The sequence below is a fragment of the Microtus ochrogaster genome, chromosome 19, assembly GCF_000317375.1.
Source record: "Microtus ochrogaster isolate Prairie Vole_2 chromosome 19, MicOch1.0, whole genome shotgun sequence".
In the NCBI taxonomy this organism is placed as follows: Eukaryota; Metazoa; Chordata; class Mammalia; order Rodentia; family Cricetidae; genus Microtus; species Microtus ochrogaster.
The window spans coordinates 3,822,065-3,838,116 of record NC_022021.1 but is presented as its reverse complement, the minus strand read 5'-3'; the positions used below and the strand labels follow the sequence as shown (position 1 = coordinate 3,838,116).

At 36.9% G+C, this 16,052-nt stretch overlaps 1 protein-coding gene across 1 annotated transcript in view; it reads left to right on the top strand.

Annotated features, from left to right (window-relative positions):
- Col4a3bp (collagen type IV alpha 3 binding protein) overlaps window positions 1-16,052 on the top strand; it is a 101,660-nt gene that overhangs the window by 65,998 nt on the left and 19,610 nt on the right. Inside the window, exons 4-9 of the mRNA XM_005356453.2 lie at window positions 2,073-2,180; window positions 2,861-2,999; window positions 5,048-5,131; window positions 9,878-10,035; window positions 12,347-12,439; window positions 14,661-14,747. Of these exons, the coding sequence (XP_005356510.1) occupies window positions 2,073-2,180; window positions 2,861-2,999; window positions 5,048-5,131; window positions 9,878-10,035; window positions 12,347-12,439; window positions 14,661-14,747 (669 nt within the window). The remainder of the gene's footprint in view (window positions 1-2,072; window positions 2,181-2,860; window positions 3,000-5,047; window positions 5,132-9,877; window positions 10,036-12,346; window positions 12,440-14,660; window positions 14,748-16,052) is intronic.

Sequence of the window (16,052 nt, the reverse complement as noted above, 5' to 3'; positions counted from 1 at the left end):
TTTTTTTTTTTTTTTTTTTTTTTTCTGTATGAGCAAAAGCTAAATCCACCACACAGTACACAGCTGATTAACCTCTTTGTACCAAGGCCTGTGTGAGACTGCAGAAACCTGTCCTGCTGCTTAGCTCATGGCAGCTGACAGCTGGCTCCATCTTGCAGGCAGCTGTTGGGAGATACATCTCTGCACTACTGCTGGCATGGGACTGTGAGACTTGGAAGCTCAGTGTGGCTCCATTTCTCTGTGTTCAAACCCTTTAAAACTTTTCTCGGGTCTTATGTGGATCCAGATCCATACCCCATGTTGGACGCCATTTGTAAATGGAGGTTTCTCTCCCTCCAGCTAGTTCCCGAACAACCACTCAGGCTTAATATTAATTATAATTGTTTGACTGATGTCTCCGGCTTATAACTAGCTAACTCTTACATTTAAGTTATCCCATTTCTATTAATCTTAGTATTCACACATGGCTGTGGCATTACCTCATTTTCTGCATGTCTTGCTTCCTTGATGGCTGCCTGGTGTCTCCCAGACTCTGCCTTTCTTCTCCTGCTTGGATTTTCCACCTGCTCTTTCCTGCCTTGCCATAGGTCAAAGCAGCTTTATTTATCAACCAGTGGAAGACAATACATGTTCACAGCACACAGAAAGACCATCCTGCAGCAGCTATTAAATATACTTGTTTAAAACTGTAAATTAAAAGCAAATATACTTGCTTAAAACCATAATAGGTACAATGTGATGTTCCAGCAAATGATATGGTACAGATGCCTGAATTTTTCAACAAAAGCATTGATTTACTTTAATTTGTTTCATTAGTAGCTTTATTTATTCTGTTTTATTGAGTATGAGTATTTTATCTTCATATAAGTATGTGTACCACATGTGTGCCTGGTGCTCATAGAAGTCAGAAGGTATTGAATCCCCTAAGACTGAAGTTACAGAGTGTTGTAAACCACCATGTGGATGCTAAGTGTCAACTTGGGTCCTCTGCAAAAGCAACAAGTACTATTAACCACTGAGCCAACTTTCCAGACATGATTCGCTGTATTTGGATCCAAAATCTTTGGTTTCAGGAACTTGGAAAATTTTCAAATAGCTGACACTTTGACAATATTACTAGTAGTGCATTTGGTTGAGAATAGAATATAAAAATGGATCTTCTGAAAGCTATCCAGCTCATTAAAATCTTATGGCAGTACTGGCACTATACACAAACACCCAGGAGTCACATTTACCCTCAATGACATAATGGACTAGCAAAGTTGAAATGTCAAGGCAACTGAAAAAAAAAAAAACATTTACAGTCGGCTTTCAGAAAGATCCAAATCAAGTAGCAATTTTTAAACATAAGCTATTATAATTCGACGCTAAACCTATAATTATATTGTAATAAGTATGGTTGAAAATACTGAGATAGGACTGGAGAGATTGCTCAGCAGATAAGAACACATACTGTACTTCCAGAGGACCTAAGTTCAGTTTCTAGCACCCTTGAGAGGCAGCGCACAACCACCAATCCAGGGGATTAGAAGCCTCTGGCCTTCGTGGGTACCTGAGCTCATGTGCACATACCCAAATAGGTAGTCACATGCATGCACATACACAGACACACACACTTAAAAATAAATACAAAATCTTTTTAAAAATAAAATAGATACAAATTGGGATCATAGGAAAAGTTTCACTGGAGCAGTATATTTAATGTGTTAGGGTCAATGACTTGCCTCTAAAGAACAAAAGTAAATTAATACTGTTTCTCAACCAGCTCCATACCTTTTTCATTTTCCTCATTGAAACCCTTCTCCATTTGCTGCTTACAACTCTTCTCTTTCCTTATGAATTTGACATTAGAGCATATTATTAAACAACTTGTTAGCCTGCTAGTGTAACATGTAACATTCTAAATTAAAATATCAGTGGAGAAGTGAAAGGTATTGCTTTCATCAATGGATTGGCTATTTTTTATGTAAATCCAAATTTTGGTAATTGTTATAATAACCTTACTGATTTTTTGCATCCTCTTAAATATTTTTATTTATTTTTTTTCATGTAGCCTTTACTTTCTTTTTTAGACTGAATCAGGATATGGATCTGAGTCCAGCTTGCGTAGACATGGCTCAATGGTGTCACTGGTGTCTGGAGCAAGTGGTTATTCTGCGACATCCACGTCATCATTCAAGGTTTGTGATTATGGTGCTTTAAGGCAATGTCATGTGAGTTTAGTATTGGATATTGTGGCACAACTTAGGTTATTATTTGTGTGTGTGTACAGCAACAGGCAAATGGAACTCAGAGGACAGTTAGTAGGGTTGATTTTGTCCTTTCACAACGTGAGTCCTAGGAGTTAAACTCCAGTTGTCAGGCTTGGCAGTGGGTTCCTTTATCACATCACACTATTTGATTTTCTATCAAAAGACTTGTAAAACAACTCATATGCAATGAAACGGAATAACTTGTTCAGTCTGATATCTTCCCTTCGGGATTCCCTTGACAACACTCATCAATGCTACTAAACTGTGTAATAATGCATTTGCCCATTTCAAAGTCTGTGTTTCTTCAGTGTTTAATAGGAAAATGTTATGTTATGTGAAGAGATTATCAGTATTGACGACTTCTATGGGTTTGTCAGGGTCAGACAGCTAGTTAAGTCCTCTTCTATGGGTTTGTCAGGGTCAGACAGCTAGTTAAGTCCTCTTCAAGCCTGTACCTAGGAATATTACTTTGGAACTCACAGCTCTAATTATTCTATTCCCTCAATGATAGCATACCAGCCTAAAAGGTGACTTAAGTATCATAGAGCCAACAGTTCAGGTTCATGTTACGTGATTCATACACCTTCCTTCTCCTTTGTGTTTTACAGAAAGGACACAGTTTACGTGAAAAATTGGCTGAAATGGAAACCTTTAGAGATATCTTATGTAGACAAGTTGATACTCTCCAGAAGTACTTTGATGTCTGTGCTGATGCTGTCTCCAAGGATGAACTTCAAAGGGATAAAGGTTAATTAAGCTATTGCCACTATTTTTACTTAGAGAATGAATGGGTTTAAAGCCTCTAGATTGGGGAGGGCTATTTATTTGTATTTATTTATTTATTTTGGCTCAACAACCATGTGAAATAGCCAAGCCAGACAGATTCAGGTACACACAGAGGTAGGTGTGTGTTGTGTGTGTGTCCCTAATCCATAGAGGGCAGAGACAGATGGATCTGTTTAACGCAGTGACTAGCCAGTCCAGCTAATCTGAGTGAGTGTGTGGTTCACCGAGAAACCCTGTCTGAAAAGAAAAGGGAGAAATCAATAGTAAAAGACATCTGGCATTGATATTGTCTGGTCTTTACATGCATACTAGCATGCACATGTGCACATGTGTGTGCTTGCTCACATACACACACACATACTAAAATGCTTGATATCAGAAGTATTTGGGGCTTATTTTAAATTGTAAAATATATGTTCTATAGACATAATGAGATGTCTTTGGAAGAGAACCCTAGACTGAGCAGAAAATTTATGTTATATTTATACTTTATACATATAATGTGTAGATAATTTTTTAATATTTTTAGGATACATGGGGGGTCAAGAACTTTCAGCTTGTTGCATCTTGTCAAGTATTCATATTAAAAATGTAAAACAAAGAGGTCATAACAAAGGATAGAGTAGGGGGATCATAGGTCCACTGTTGATCCTGTCTCAAAACTAAGGGGCCATTAAAAAGCTTGATGAAAGGGGAGATAGAGGAGGGAGAGGGAGGGCTGGAAGAAGAGGGAAAGGGGAAGCAGTGGTCAGGATGTAAATATTATTTTTTATTAATTAGATAAAAAAAGGCTTGATGAAAGGCAAAGTAGTTGAGAGCTGAGGTTCCAAAAATAAGTTTTATAAACAGAATGCATATAACAAAATCAGAACATACTGGGCAGAAGAAAAGGGAATAATGTACATTAAAAAAAAAAGGAGCCAGTCATGGTGGTACACACCTTTAATCTTTGCACTCGGAGATGGGACAGGGGCCAGAAGCAGGCAGATCATAAAAAGAAGAATCATATGTTGTTTTCAAGTTTTAATTGTTTGGAATTGGAAAAATTAAAAGGGATATCCAGGAGCACATCCACATTGAAATAAATGAAAATTGACATCACATCTACAAGTATTATTTTCCTATATATACAAAAATAGCAGATTGGAGAATTTCCAGAAGATAAAAAAGGTATCGCTCACTTTACAGCTGTCAGTTCTTCTATGCCTCTTCAAATTTTTATTTTGTTTATATCTGTATATGTGTAGATAGGTATGTGGCCTTGCATGCGCCATGCAGTCCCTATGTTGAAATTAGAGAACAGCTCGGGGGAGTTGATTATTGACTTCTACCATATTGGTTCTTAGGGTTGAACTCTGTCAGGCATGGTGGCAAGTGCTTTTGTCTTGCTAGACCCTTCTAGAAAAATTAAAGTGTCATAAAATTGACCATATTAAAGGTAGAAAGAGCCCTTAGTTAGGGCATCTACTGCTGTTTAGGGACACCATGACGACAGCAACTCTAGGAAAGGAAAGCATTTAATGAGGTAGCAGCTTACAGTGCCAGAGGTTGAGTCCATTGTTATCATGGCAGGACATACGATGTGCAGGAGACATGGTTCTGGAAAAGGAGCTGAGTCCTTGGCAGGGAATCAGAAGTGGTCTGAGATAGTGGCTGGTATCTTGGTATCTTGAGCATATATGAGACCTCCAAGTCTAGCTCGACAGTGGCATAGTTCCTCCAACAAGACCACACCTATTCCACAAGGCCACACCTCCTGATAGTGTCACTCCCTTTTGGGGGCCATTTTCTTTCAAACTACAAAGACTATAAAGGGTAATAGCTCAATAACCATCTATTCCACAGATGACAATACATTTTTAAAGTAATATATTTAATATCATTCCACAACATATTTATTAAGCATGTCTTCATAGCCAGTGAAAACACAAAAAATGAGTAAGAGCTTTTGCTCATTTGAAGATCAGAATAAACCAATTTTCACTGTAATATTTTTAAATATTTTTTAGTGGTAGAAGATGATGAAGATGACTTCCCTACAACTCGTTCTGATGGAGACTTTTTGCACAATACCAATGGTAATAAGGAAAAATGTAAGTAATACCTTTTCTTCCTCGATCAGATGGAATATATTTTGTGAGATTATGTTGTGTGATGTTTTACTCTGTTGGTTTTTGGGGAGTTTACCACCCAGCTCCCAAATAAATCACACACAGAGGCTTATTCTTAGTTAGGAATTGTAGTGAGGAGGTGAGCAGGGCTGCTTTTTGTCCCGCCCAGCTCCCGCACGGCTAGCTTTACACCCAAAATAATTACACGGAAACTGTATTTGTTTAAACACTGCCTGGCTCATTTTTAATAGTTCCAGTCAAAGCAGAGAGAGAATCTATTTGATTAAAGAGAAATTATAGGAGGCACATGTGGATCATGTGGATCCAAATGTTAACTGCATTCTGATCGTATTACCCTCCAAGTAATCCCCTACAGGAATTTTAATGCAGAGGGAATATATTGTCTTAGAATGGATCTTTTTTTTATTTTTTAAATTAATTTATTATGCATTCAGATCATAGTTTCCCCTTCTACCTCTCCTCCCAGTCCCTCTACCCCACATCCTATCCACTCCTCTGTTTCATTTCAGAAAAGGGCAGGCCTGTCATGGATATCCACAAAACATGACATATAACACATCCCCTTATATGAGAACTGGGCAAGGCAAAACATTATGAGGAATAGGGGACCTTTTCTTTAGATAGAAGTGGAAATTCCTAGGTTTGGGAATTCTGTATTAAGGAATACAGCCAAAGGTAATTGTATTGTGCTATCAAGAAAGTAATTAATGAAGCTGGCGAGATGACTCCTGTCTTGGTTAAGGTTTATTGCTTCCGTGAAACACCAAGATCAAAACACAAGTTGGGAAGGAAAGGGCTTATGTAGCTTAGCACCTCCACTATTCATCATGAAAGGAAGTCAGGAAAGGAACTCGAACAGGGCAGGAACCCAGTGCCAGGAGCTGATGCAAAAGCCAAGGAGGGATGCTGCTTGCTGGCTTCTCTACCTGCTTCCTTCCTCCCTCCCTCCCCCCTCCTCCTCTCTTTCTCTCTTTAATGCATTAGTGTTTTTACCTTCATGTATGTCTGTGCGGGGGGGTCAAATCCTTTGGAACTGAAGTTACAGACAGTTGTGAACTGCCATGTGGGTGCTGGGAATTGAATCAGAGCCCTCTAGATGAGCAATCAGTGTTCTTAACCGCTGAGCCATCTCTCCAGTACCCAGCCCACTTTCTTATAGAACCCAGGACCACCACTAGCTCATGAATGGCACCCACAATGGACTGAGCCCTATTGATCACCCTACAGATCAGACCTTACAGGTCTGCCTATGGAGGTATTATTTCTGAATTGAGAGTCCTGCCTTTCAGGAACTTTAGCTTGCGCCATAAAACTATCCAGCTAGGCTCCCTCAATAAAGTTCTTGCTGCATAAGCATGAGGATTTGTTTGATCCTTAGCATCAATCTAAAAGAGCAAGGCACAGCAGTCTGCACCTATAATTCCAGCACTGGGAAGGCAGACAGAGAAGGTTCTCTGTGGCATGTTGGTTACTTAATGTGGTTCAACCACATCAGTGAGCTCTAGGTTCAGTGGGAGACCTTACCTCAAAAAATAAGGTAAAAAGCAACTGAATGAACCAGCCAACATTGAACTCTGGCCTACACATGCATATCTAAATGTACTGCATACATCACACACACAAACATATATACACACATACAAACAAATGACTGAATTATATGTGGTGACTATTGAACTATGTACCAAACTATTTGCTTGGTAAATTTAAATACTGAAAGATACAACTCTTGCCCCTTTCTTATACCATGTTCCCAAAACACCATCTAACAGATGTAGCTTCCTATATAAAATCGGAAGACAGCTCTTAGAGAGCTGAATAGCCATTAGAGAAAACACCTGTAAGGAGAGCTGTGCGGATGCCACCATCAGGAAGCTGACTCCAGATCACGCTTCAACCCAACTAGTTGTTGAAAGGCTTGCTCGCTTCTTTAGTGTCTCTTTGTACATGTATAGATATAGATCAGGTCTAGATACATTTGTAGAAAGACTCCTACCTAAAAGATAGTGACAAGCACACACAAACTAGATAAACTCAGACAAAGCATGGAATTATAATTAATGTCTTCAGTAAGAAAACAAAAATCATCCAAACTTTAGTCTGTTTGCAGATGCTACTGCATCTACAAACAAAGAATTTTTAGTATGATCTATACAAAGAAAATTTTAGGGTTTGGGAGTATAGCTCAGGGGCAGAGCTTGTCTAATATGCACAAGGCCCTGAACTTTAGCCCCACAATAACAAAAAGAAAAGCTTTTAAAGAAATTCGAACAAGTCTATTAAGAACTATTAGAACTATAAATGAAGGATCAAGTTTGCAAGGTGTAAGACCTATGTATAAAATAGCAGTTATATTTGTACATGCTATGAACAATCTGAAAATTGTATGCATGCGTGTGTGTACATATACATGACAGACTCCCCTAAAAGGCCAGAAGTGGGCATTGAATCCCATGGATCTAGACTTATAGGCAATTATGAATACTAAGAACTGAATGAACTCAGCCTCTGAAAGAACAGGAAGTTCTCTTAACTGCCTCACCTCTTTCCCGCTCTATTAGTTTTTGAGTCTGGGTCTTACTATATAGCCTTATCTTACTAAAGCCTTGACTTGACAATAGTCTTTTATCCTGTCACTTGTATTATTTTTAATAAACCACTGATTGGCCAGTAGCCAGGCAGGAAGTATAGCTGGGGTGACCAGGCAGGAAGTAGAGGTAGGGCAACGAGAATTCTGGAAAGAGGGAAGTTTCAGTCTGCAGTCAGTGACCCAGATGCAGAGATGCAAGATGTGACTGCCTCACCGAAAAAGGTACTAAGCCATGTGGCTAACACAGACAAGAATTATGGGCTAAAATAAGTTATAAGAGTTCATAAGAAGTCTAAGATACTAGGCCAGTCAGTTTATAATTAATGTAGACCTTTATGTGATTTCTTTGGGACTTAACGACTGCGGGAACTGGGCAGGACAGAAACCTCAGTCAACAGAATGGTGCCCAACATGGGCAACTGCATCCACATAAAACCTAAAAGAGCTTGGGAAGACACAAAATAACAGTGTTAAGTATGGCTTCTTGATAGCAGCACTTTCTCAAGTGGGCTCTGCTTGCTAGAGGCATGCGCTCTCATTTAATAGAGGCTTCCTGACTCAGCTATAGCTGCAAAACTTTGCAGTTCTTTTAAAAGGTCCTGCCATGAAACACTTAAATGGTGTTGATGAAAAGCTGACTGCATACTTTTTGGTAGCGGCAGGGACCTTGAAACCCCATAGAGACTGACTTCGAATTCACTATGTAGAACAGACTGAATCAAACTCAGAGTAATATACCTTCCTCTGCCTCCTGAGTACTGGGATTAAAAGTGGGTGTGTGTACCTCCACACCCAGCATGAATCTTATTTTTGTTTGCTTAAGAGATGCAGTGATTAGCTTTGTAGCCCAAACTGGCCTTGAACTTAGTAATACTACCATTTTAGCCCTTGAGTGCTAGAATTATAGGCATGAGCCACCGTGCCTAGCACATGGATAAGTCTTGAAAATGTGTTAAATAAAATTTTGTCACAGTACTGCTTTTATGCTTGTTATATGAAATATCCAAGCAATATTTTGGAGGCAGAAAATAGGCCGACAATTGCTCATATCCAAGGATTTAAGGAAAGTGGGGAGCGATTTCTAGTAGACTGGATAGTTGTAGAATTTTATTTTGCTGCTGCTGATTTATACTGAATATACTGAAAACAACTGAATTTATGAGTGAAATTTCTGGAAAGTTTATCTCAATAAAACCATGTTTTAAAGAACTAAATATGGCTGGAGGTAAAGCTCAGTGGCAGAGACCTTGCCTACATACACAGTCCAGGTGACATCCATCAGGGCCAAAATAAATGAATATGGTTTATCTTCCAGTAGTTAAGTGAACTCTTAGACTTTCTTGCTTGGTTTATGTAATTTAAGATTTCTAGTTGATACATGTGTGTTGATTTATTCTTATTGCTGAGTGATGTTCCATTGTATGGATACACTACAATTTGCATATCCATTTATGAATGGATTGTTTTGAATTGAGTTGTTTATTTTGAGGGGGGATACTATAAATCTACTGTGACAATTCACACAAAGGCCTTTATGGGCATATATTTCATTTTTCTTATTCTGTAAATGCCTTTGTACAGAATCTCAAAATTAAACTTTTAAAATGTGCAAGGCACTTCTTGTGGTTTTAATTTACATTTCTGTAGGAACTAAGCATCTTCTAATGTGCTGACTTGCAGTCTCTTTTTTGGTGAAATGTATTCACATCCTTTGTTCTTTCCTTTACCCACCCCACCCCCCGCGCCCCACCCCACCCAGTGTTGGGTCATCAAACCCAGAGCTTTGTTCGTGGAGCTACATTCCATTCCTAGCCCCCAGTGTAAGGTAACTAACATAAAGTCCCCCTAAGTTTAAACGTGTCAGAATGTCATTGTGAGTATCACTCCTCCTCTTGGACTCACTGAGTACATACAGCGAATTAGTTCAGGAAATAGAATCTAGGAAATGCTGTGGAGCTCTGCTCCCAGCACGGTGGGATTCTAATGATGGTCTGCAGGAGGACAGGTACAGTCCAAACCTTGATCTGATTTGCTAGTTTTATAAATACCTGCTAATCTTAAATGTAGTGAAATCATTTCATTTGAATGATTTTTCAGTGAATAACTTTCTCTTTCAGTATTTCCACATATAACCCCAAAAGGAATTAATGGTATAGACTTTAAAGGGGAAGCAATAACTTTTAAAGCAACTACTGCTGGAATCCTTGCCACACTTTCTCATTGTATTGAATTAATGGTGAAACGGGAAGAGAGCTGGCAAAAAAGACATGATAAGGTAAGACTATAATTTTTCCTCATTTTAAAAATAATATTTTAAACTCTGTGTTCATTGAATTTCTGAGGGGAAGGACCTCTGGATGGATAGACGTATCGGAGCTTTTATTTTGCCACTTGATCAGAATTCTCAACTCATTATTTACCAATGATTTACTCAGTTATTATAATGTTCTCTTGATTATATTTAAGGTAAAAATTCTTTAAATATTATTTATGATGATTTGGTATAGATATGCATTTTCCATTACTCTTTTAGTGTAAAGTTTGAGTCTGTATTTAAGTTATAATGAACTAACTTGAGCACTGATTTATAAAGTTAAATATTAACTTGTTACATTCATAGCCATTATGTTTTCCCCGGTCACTGATATCACTTAACATACATTATATTGTTCAAATATTTGGCCAATGCTCCATTTTCCCACCTTTATTTAATCAGCAACATTGATAATAATGGTATAACATGAATTTCTAGCTTTTAATGTGAACTATGGCTCACTGAATTTTCTTTGTGGGAAACTTCTGTTTAAAATATAACATTTGTAAAATAGTCAAATGCTAAAATTAAAACACACCTTAGAAAATCTAGTTTTGGCTCAACACCATCATTTTTCAGAAGTCAAAGACTTGTCCAAAGTGCTAAGAAGCAAAGCTAAAGCAGATTTTCTTGCTCTGGGTTTATCTGCTCTGGATCGCAGGCATCAGTCAGGGTCACTTTCACTAGAAACTGTTACTGCTTACAGTGTGTGAAGGCCTTTCAGTTTGAGCAAGAAACTAAGAAAAGCATCAACTGTTGTTGTAACACCACTATGATGCAGGATAGAAACAACGGTTGTTGTAACACCACTATGATGCAGGACAGAAACAGCACTGTGTATTGAAAACAGTTCTTGGCTTTAGAAAATCTCAAGCACCAGGGAGAGGGAGCCATAGTAACTAGCAGTATGCAAACCTTTACCTGATGCACACGTTCCAAAACTCCCAGTGGATGTAAAATCACAAATAGTATCAAACTCTTTATGCACTATTTTTTCCTACAGACTCATGCCTATGATAAAGTTTAATTTATAAATTAGGCACAATAAAAGTAATGAAGTCAGTTAATTCAAGGAAGTTGTTTATCACTCAATATCGTTTATATAATTCATAAAATCAAGAAAGAAGGCACAAATCAATGTGATTTCATTGATGGTGTTTTGTTCCAAATTGTTCTCATGTCTTCTGTAAGCTAGGAATAGAGAAATAATAAACAGGAAACACTCCCTAAAGAAACTTATACTTTATAGTGCACATTAGATACGTGATGATAATAACAGCTATATAATAGAATTGTTTTATATTTTTTAAACTTAAAATGTTCGCTCAAGTATTCTTTAACCAAAATATTATTTATACATGATCATTTTATGGTTATCTATAAGAACAATTCCTTCTTTAGAAATGTACTTAATTTCTAGCCAGTCGTACTCAGGAAGACTAAAATTTCAAGGTTAAATAATTTAGTTAATATTACTAAGAAAAAAATGTGTTTATTGACGATAAGGCGTACTAGCTTCAATTTGGATATGATACTTGTAACTAGATTTGTGTGTATACGCATTTGTGTGTGTGTTTAATTTACCCATTAAATTAGCCCAACTGTCTAAACTTGAAAATACTTGAGGTGATACAGTGAAGGGTATCCATCTTGACTAGGTATTACATCAGATTTGATCCAGTGACCCATGTTGTGGCAGGAAGGTTCTGTTTGGGCCAGCCTTTAAGTTTTTAACTTGAATCTTTAAAACTGTTGGCTCTATCTATAAAATGGAAGAGTTAAAATAAGTCATCAGTCTTTTTCAGTCCTAAAGTAGAGTTTTAACCAGCAATAAGAATAAGAAATCGTTTTTAAAATTTAGTGTTGACTGCTATTGTCTATCGAAAATTGAGTTCTTTTATTTCTGACATTCAATACTTGTTTTTTCCCCTCACAACAATAAATAATGGTGTTGTGGTGGGGAGGAGTACAGGAATTTGCAGCCTCCATTTCTCTGGTGCTTATTTATCTCGTTTTAAGTTTGAACACTTTAACATTTCTTAACCACTCAGTACTTAATGTGCATAGAGGTGATATTAACATTGATTCAGATAGTAGCCTCTGTGCAGTGTGTATCCCACCAGAAAGTCTTCCTAGGCAGAGGAACATTTGTGTTTCTCACAGAAATAGTTATTTTTTGGTCAGTTACACAGAAAGTCACTGTCAAGTCTTTTTATGATATTTAAAATGCTCACTAAATCAGTTACTTTCTCTCCTTCTCCTGCCTACTTAGGATTCGGAGAAGAGGAGACGATTAGAAGAAGCATACAAGAACGCGATGGCAGAACTGAAGAAGAAACCCCGTTTTGGAGGACCAGATTATGAAGTACGGACTTAGATTGGGGGGGGCCACATCTATCACAAAAGTGACCTTTAGTACTTTTATAACCTTTAAGTGTTCTATATATGTAATTTTTTCTCAGGATTAACTTAATGATCTATATAAATGCCAAGCTTTTTATAAAAAAAGATTCTTTTTGCCATCTCCAAAGCTTTAGACATATCTTGTTGAGTCAGACATCATGGATTGTGTCACCATGAGCTACAAAACTAGAGTAAGAGTCTGTCTAAAAATCCTTATTGATTATTGATTTATCGTATGAAATTTTAAGCTTCCTTATAATGAATCTTTCTTCTGCTAGTCTTAGCAAATAATTATTTATACTTAATGGTTTCTTCTAAATATATTTAATACATCCTGGATTTTTTTTTTGTATATTCTTTTGAGACAGTGCCTGTTATAGCCCAGGCTGGTTTGTCCCCTGCCTCTGCCTCTAGGATTAAGCTGTGTACCACCATACCCAATACAGCTGATTTTTTTAAAATTATGATAGGACATGGGAATCTACATTCCAGTATCATTTGTTGAAGTCTTTTTTATTATTTAAAGATTTTTTTTCATTGTATTTTTTATGTGCAGGACCATTTTGATTGTATATATGCATGTTCTCCGCATACATACATTCCTGGTGCTCCTGAGTTCTTAAGAGGACATCAGATTCCCTGAAACTGGAGTTTCATTTGGTTATGAGCCACAGTGTGGATGCTGGGAACTGAACCTGGGTCCTTTGTAAGAACAGCAAGTGCTCTAAGCAGTGAACCCATCTGCTGAATATTTTTATTCCATCTTGTTTAAAGTACGCCTTCCTTTTTTTTTTTTTCTTAGTGGAAAATAATGAACCAGCTTGGTGACATGAAATCCGAGTACTGAGAATTAGTAGCAGGATGATCAGAAGTCTAAGGCCAAGCTGGGCTGCATGAGACTCTGTCTCACATAATTCTTTTTTAAAATGTCTAAGTTTAGTCCAGTTTTTTAAAATCCCTGTGAATTTTAATTCTAAACTGAACAGTTCTCAGCAAAGGAATATAATTCATTGGTAGAGCTGTCACCAAGCATAAAGATCCCATGTTCAAGTCTCTGCATTATAAAAGCAAACAAAAATAAGAAAGTATAAAGTTCCCAAGTAAACTATTGTCTATCTTTATACTTCATTCCTTTTAAAGTTTTAAGCTACTTTTTTCTTGACAGATAATGTGTATGCAGGTGTGGTGACATGGTTGCTATCAGATGTCCTCTGTCAGTCTCTACCTTATTTTGTAGACAGAGTTTCTCACTTGACCCAGAGCTCACTATTTTGGCCAAGCTGGCTCGCCAGCAAGCCCCAGGATCTACCTGTCTCTATCCTCTGATGCTGGGGTTGCAGGCATGTGCCTTTGATCCCAGCTTTTACATGGGTGCTGAGGATCTGAACCCAAGTTCCCATGAATGCTTTACACATTAGTTATTTTTCCAGCCCTGTTTCTACAATTTTAATTATCTTGTTTATAAATTATTTAATTATGATCATGAGTATGGCCAAATATAACTTTATAGGCAATAAAAGTTTCATTTCAAGTAATTTGGTTGCTATAAAATGTTTTGTTTTGTTTTGTTTTTCCCTTATAATGCTGAAATTCTTAAGCTTTCTTACCATAGAAAAGTAGAAAGCAGACTGGATTCTGGCATTTCAGTAATCCCTGTTATAGATCTTAAACCTTGAAACAGTATTAGCCAGTTTACAGCAGATGAACCTGATATAATGGCTTAAATCTGTAATTCCAGTTCTTAGGAAGCTGAGAAAGGAGGATTGCTGCCAAGTGTGATGCAGTGAAGGCATCAGAGTGAGTTTAGGACAATGTAGAGTACAAAGTAAGACCCTCTTTCACAAATCAAAAAATATGGTGGATGAAGTATTTAATTATATTACTTATGATTTTTTTAGAGTATGTGTTACCACTGTGGTTAATACTATACTAGTATTAACTAGTATTAACTAACTAGGAAGAATACTGGTCTACAACAGCTAGTTCCAGGACAGGAACCAAAAAAGCTACGGAGAAACCCTGTCTCAAAAAATCAAAAAAAAAAAAAAAAGTTTTTTGTTCAATAAATGTATATTAGGTCAGTTTTGAACTTTATCCTCTCAGAGGTAATATCAAAGTTGTCAATGTTTCTGTTTCTTTAAATAAATGAAATAGTTGCTGTTTGTTTCCTGTCTGTTATCTAGGAGGGTCCAAACAGTCTGATTAATGAGGAGGAGTTCTTTGATGCTGTTGAAGCTGCTCTTGACAGACAAGATAAAATAGAGGAGCAGGTATATCTACTCACTCCCTTCTAACATCACAGTTGTTCCTTGATAGATGTGTGTTTATAGAACTGGACAACTGAATGTAACCAAAACATTAGCTAGTATAAGTATTAAAGAGTCTTTGTGTGTCGGTTCCTTTATATTTTAATTTCCAAACAAAAAAGCCAATAATTCTTCAAAAGAAGTATACATAGTTAATGTGAACTTAAATGAAAATGTTCTGCCTATTCTTCTGTTACTCTTCAAGAATTCAGCCTTAACCATTCTGATATCAGAAGGGCCTCTCTAAAAGGCTTCTCAAGTACCATCTATATTCACAGGTTTTAGAGATTTTGTTTTTAGCATTAGTACCACCCAGCTTTTATTATTAGCTCATTTATTGCCTTCAGCCTTCACCTTCAGTTCTTCCTCACTTTTACTTTGCTTTGTAGTCCTCACTAAAGTCACAGCATTTATACCCAGCTCCTTTTATGGGAATTGACTGAAAGAATTTTTTTAAATATTTAAATTTCGTTTTCAAGATTATTTTGATTCCTGGCGTCAATTCTATTACAATTCATTTACTATATTTTACCACCAGATGGTAGAAAGGGTGAATTTTACTTACTTATTTCTCTTTGATTTGGTGCCTTCAAGCTGTTCTATTTATAGTTGAAAGTGCCTCCTGAGGCAAGTGTAACTAACCTAGATGTGGAGTATCATTTCTGTATTATTTTTATACCACAAATCTATCCATTATATCAGTTCGCTAGGCTAAGTAGCCAGAAGTAACTCCTTCATGGTAAATAACCTATCTGCTTCTCATATTTTTTTCTTTATATTCTTAAGTCAGTGTTTTAAAAGTTCACTCCATAGTAATCTGTAAAGCTTCTTTCTTTCTTTCTTTCTTTCTTTCTTTCTTTCTTTCTTTCTTTTTTTTACTCAAAAGATGCTACACTGCATTCAGTTAAAATTCCAATTCCCAATTAATGTATGATTTTGGAAGCCTAAGGTTGTTCTTAGAAGCCTAAAGTACAACCTGAAGTAGCATCATTTTGTTGTTGTTTGTTTGTTTTTAGAATGTGTATTTGGGAATAATAGTGAACTCATTATTATAATCAGTCTTCTTCATTTTGTATCTCTGTCAATGTGGCAAAGATAGAAATGACGTGAAAATACTATAAAGTAGTGAGCATCGGTGGTCCATAAGATCAGTCTACAAGTTTAAATCATTTACCTCTCTGTTCTCAGTGTGTGATCTTTAGCAGTTCAAGAATAGCCACTACAAAGATTCTCTCCAAGTGACACCCTCATTACACATTTTGTAGTTTA